Consider the following 5000-nt stretch of genomic DNA (forward strand, 5'->3'; position numbering starts at 1 on the left):
ACCCACTAACTGTTAAGAGAAGGGCATGGAGTTCCCGGTGTTATTTTCCTGCGATCAAGTCCTCCTCCCGGAACTCTCGCCAGAAAAAGAGGCCTGGTGGCAGGTGAAAGCGTTGTTGTGAGTTTTTGTCGAGACCTCAGCGTTAAAGATCAAAGTGACAGGAAAGCAAAGTGGCATAGACCTTATTCATAAATGGCGGCCAATTTATAATTCTTTTGTCGAAGTGCAAATTAGCCTACCAAGCCTCGATACCATACAGTGAATTGAAAAGAATTCTTGTTCTAAAATGAGGCTTGGTAGGCTAATTTTCACGTGGACAAAAGAATTATAAATGTGACCGCCATTTATGAATAAGGTCTATTGTAAAAAAAAAACTTTCAAAGTTCCGCACAATCCGAAGGAGTTTCCGTTTTCAGCCAACGTTACTTTCTATTCGCTATTTTGGCAAATTCCATAATGCAGTTTATTTTTGGGGTTATTGGCATTAAAACAATCAATGTCCAGTTCACTGAAGCATGATAGACCCAAGGGTAAATAACTTGTATTGTTTTTATGTGAAGTACCCCCAAACGTATTGCATTACGGGATGGGGAAAGACGAATGTTTACTCCAGGTTTGGCACAGTGAGAACAATAGGTTGCTCGATCTAGTCTTCTTTGGTCCTCAACTCGCTTCTCCTCACTGGCCCTGGTCTCTTGGCCACTTCTTCAAGAATACGCTAGCCAGTTAAGGGAAGGAAAAAAAACTGGTTGTATTTATGTTGCAGTTTCTTTCTTTAATCTCACATGGACATCTCCATAAATCTTCTAATTCCCAACCTTCTCTTCGTAAATCTTCAGCGAAGTTGTGTGTTTTACATCCTTTAACACGCCGAGGCAGGCGGTACAGTAAAGAAGATGGGGAAGGCCATTGAATACGCCCATCTTCTCACTGTGCATTTCTGTTTCTTTTCAAAATTTCCTTTTAGGAGAAAAAAAGGTGGCACGAGCCGGAAAGTACAAGTTGTTGTCATCCATAAACCGCGAAAAAATGCCCTAAGACGACCACCAGTGCTTTAAATGAATAATTAATTTGTGACGGAGAGAGAGAAACGATTTTAATGGTTTCTCACCAATTCTATCGGCCACTTAGATATCAAACATGAATCCTTCTGAAGCCAAAGTTTTTAGTTCTGGAATCTCGGGCTTTTTATCCTCAAAGAATCGCAGCCAAATCTCTTACAGCAGACTAGACCAAATGAATGATTCCATCGAGTTCTCTAATGTTAATTTCCAAAAGGATTCCACCTCGTTGTGTGCAAAACTCTGCTATGGTTTACTTGGTTTGATGCTGCTTGTCGCTACTTTGGGATCTGCGATATTCATTGTGAACGTAAAGCATTTTACCATCCAAGTTCAACTGAAAAGAGGAAACGTACGCGCTTATAGATTTGATCAAGAACTGATCGCGTTTGGAAAAGAAAAGATCACGACCACAAATATGTCTGTTGTTATTGCCATGCACGTGTTAAATACGACTGAAAGCGACTGCTGGTTTGGAATACTTCTGAGTTTGCCAAAAGATAAGAATAAGATACTTGGGACAGAATTTTTCGCATTTTTGGCGCGTGTAACAAGTGCAAGCGTTGACGATGGATCAAAGAGGCGTTTCGATGTATTTGGAATCCACAAAACGAGTAGCGAGCTTTCGTTTTATGTACACAATATTCTACGCCAGCTTCTTCCCGTTATAAAAGTCAAAATTTATGAATTTATCCTCAGTAAGGTGTCCAGTTCCAAGAGGCGAATTGCCGTACAGAAGCAAGGATTTCTGCCAGGCCGTGTTCATGTTAAACGGACCATGATCACCAAAAGTGATATTGTCACCGTTATATCTAAAGCCGATCCGGATGACTTTGAAGGCTTCTCCAGCAAACACGGAGAAACTCCAGTCACATCGTGGGAGCTAACGTACGAGGAAACAAGCGTTGTTAATGGTAAAACTGGAATGTTAAAGCGTAGTGATCTTTCTCTGTCGGGTTTTCTTCCCCTCGGCGAGGACCCCACTCGGAAGCGGCGTATAATGTCATCTCACGGTCGAGGTTTAGCTGTCAATTTCAGAAGCGTTGTGAAACTGCTGGACGAAAGTCATGGGTACGTGGAACGATGGAAGACTGTGGTAAAGAACGAAAAGGACGTAAGCCATCCTTTGAATTTTGATAGTTTGGAGCAGTCGCCGCTCGTTTACTTTGCACCTAAAACAAGGAAGGATTACAAAGACCCTTTAGATGAATTGAAAGAGCTTACAGGACTAAGCAAGAAGTCGACTGGAAGATCTTCAGAACTTCCTTCTTTTATAAAAATCGTTCGTCCAGTTACCGTTAACATGGAATCAGATTTATTTGATGATGAGAATTATGACGTCAGGGATGATGAAGACGTTAGCGATAACGATGACGTCAGTGATAATGAGGACTTCAGCGACAATAATGACGTCGGTGATAATGATGATGACAATTTTAATGACGAGGAGACGAATAATTATAACCATGATTATGATGATCAAAATTCTGATAATGGCAATGAACCTTCGTGGTCCACGCCCAACTATTCCCCTTACGGGCTTGGTTACGAAGTCAGACGTAAGCGATCCATGGAAATTAACCCAGCTAAAACAAAGAATAAAATACGAAATACCAGACACGCCCGTTTGGAGAGGGAGACGACAGAATTAACTGCCATATGGGATGAACTGAAGTCCTCTGTTCCGCGACCAAACAATGAAGCTCCTCGTGTTATCCACTCGTCGATTTTGGGATTGGACTTCCGAACAGAGATTGATTTCCGAGTCCATGCCGATAATGATGGCAAGATCGACGGCTACCACGATCGTGACAGTGATGACGAGGTCGATGATGACGAACAAGAAAGGTGGGGCGTAACAACTGCATTCCGAGTCACCATCGGACAGTACCGTATAACGCCGTTCAGGGAGTTGCATACTCTGGAAAAGATTAGACACAGGCTGCTCAGAAAGGAACAGCCAAGGAACAGCCGTTGGACCGTCAGTGCTGGAGATTTCGTAAGTACATCACGTTTATGAAGAGCTAAGGCAAAAGTGATCTGAAGTCAACGGGAATGGTGCAAGGTGTGAAATTATTTACATCGCCCAGTATCTGGTCGCGAGTTTTTTTCCTAAAAAGGCCGCATGCGCGCGCATATTTGAATCGCGTAAAGTTGAAAAAAATGGCAGTCATTTTCCCCAAGGTGCAGGTGGTGAAAAACCTGGGTCTACAATTGAGATGACGACACAAAACACTTTTCATTCCAGTTTTGAGAGAATGTTAGAAATGCAAAGTAATGTAAGGTCATCGCAAGAGTGGGACCAGGCCTCACACTAGTTGGACGCGCCGTTAAGTTAATGTTAAGTTAATGTATAAAGTCAATGTCTCAGTGTACGTCTCCATTTGCTATCCTCAATAGGTGAGGATGATAACGGCCATTTCTTTAAAAGGACGTTTTGCTTGTCTTATGCTAATTAGAGTTTATTATTATTTTTACCCTGCTGGGAATACGTAATTTGAATAAGAAAAGAAAAACAAATTGAATTCTGGTAGTTGTAGTTAAATGAGGCTATCGTGAAAGTTGCCTTTGTTTCAATATTATTAAGTCTCTTGCTCTCGGTTTGGGTAGAAACCCAATCACATTGCACCAAGTAATAATTAACGCGAGCCACTTATTCTATTTCCAGATGATGTGTGTTTCGCTGTTTTACATCCAGCGGCTCTGCACAACTATACGCCTTATCTTTGACGTAAAAACCACCTTCAGCATGCCCCGAGTGTTCATGTCTTACCCGGCACAGCTAACTGTCCACATTGGGCAGACAGTTTCTAACAACGCCACTATTTCGGCCCATGTCTCGACTTGGTTTCAAGAAAGTGGATTCTATACGAAAGGTAACCGAGTACTATTCGACTGTTCAGCTAAACCCAATGCTATCAGTTGTATTAATCCTGGACGGTAGCTGATAACCGTTAGCCCAGCCATGCATTTGCCATAACAGCTCAAGGATTGTCGAAGATCGAATCGTTCCTAGAAAGGCATGTAGTTTTTACAGGTCAGAGGTCACAGGTCAGGTTTACAGGTTTACTTAACGTCACTAAAATAACCCTAACCGCTTTTTCCTAATGTAACCTTAAGGCCCAAAAATGGTTTTTAGGCCTAGGGTTGGCATTAATTAAGAAATATTTATAAAAGTCAAGTAGACTACTGCACGACTGATAAAACAACGCGAAAATGTATCTTAAACTTCTCTTTCTTTTTGAAATTTACGTTGGCCAATACCAGCCTTTATCAGGTTTATTTGGAGATCTAACGAATTTACAGAATATGTATACACATGTTATGAAGTAATTAAAGAAGATTTCAAATGATAACGTAACGTCATATAGCTACTGGAAAAAACAAACAAACCAAAATAAATTAAGGGTTGGGTTTGTTTTATCCTTGTTACAACAGTGACCTGTAGATCTGACCTGTGACCTGTGACCTGCAAAAAATACCTGTCGATCGTAGAACTGTCTAGGGGTCATACACGTTTTTTTTAAAATCAAAATCCACCCGAGTCACAGCACAGTACATCATTTCCCACCACCGTAAGTACACATTTTTTTTCAAAAAGAACAAAAACCTGTGAACAAACGTTGCAAGTCTACCATTTGAGATACAAAGCTCCAATATTGGTCTAGCATAGCTGGCCATCGATTACGAGTAAACATTCAACTGGGTTGGGAGGGGACTGGGTTCCTCTTAGTGCTGGGACAATTACTTAGCACTTTCAGATGCAAAACAAGATACTTGCTTTTCATAGCTATGATTCCACCTAGGATCAACCTAACGCCTGCCAAGCAGGCTAGGCAGATTGTAGGACAGCTATCCTACCATGCAACCATATCTAAAACTGAGATCTTGAAAGGTATAATGTGTGTTTGTGTTTACAGCAATATTTTATCTGGTGGC

General features: G+C 41.3%; 1 protein-coding gene across 1 annotated transcript in view; it reads left to right on the forward strand.

Annotated features, from left to right (window-relative positions):
• Positions 1-501: 501 nt before the first annotated feature.
• LOC138003149 (uncharacterized) overlaps positions 502-5000 on the forward strand; it is a 6516-nt gene continuing 2017 nt past the window's right edge. The window contains exons 1-2 of the mRNA XM_068849113.1: positions 502-3060; positions 3730-3937. Of these exons, the coding sequence (XP_068705214.1) occupies positions 1141-3060; positions 3730-3937 (2128 nt within the window). The 5' untranslated portion in view covers positions 502-1140. The remainder of the gene's footprint in view (positions 3061-3729; positions 3938-5000) is intronic.

The sequence above is a fragment of the Montipora foliosa genome, chromosome 5, assembly GCF_036669935.1.
Source record: "Montipora foliosa isolate CH-2021 chromosome 5, ASM3666993v2, whole genome shotgun sequence".
Classification (NCBI taxonomy): Eukaryota; Metazoa; Cnidaria; class Anthozoa; order Scleractinia; family Acroporidae; genus Montipora; species Montipora foliosa.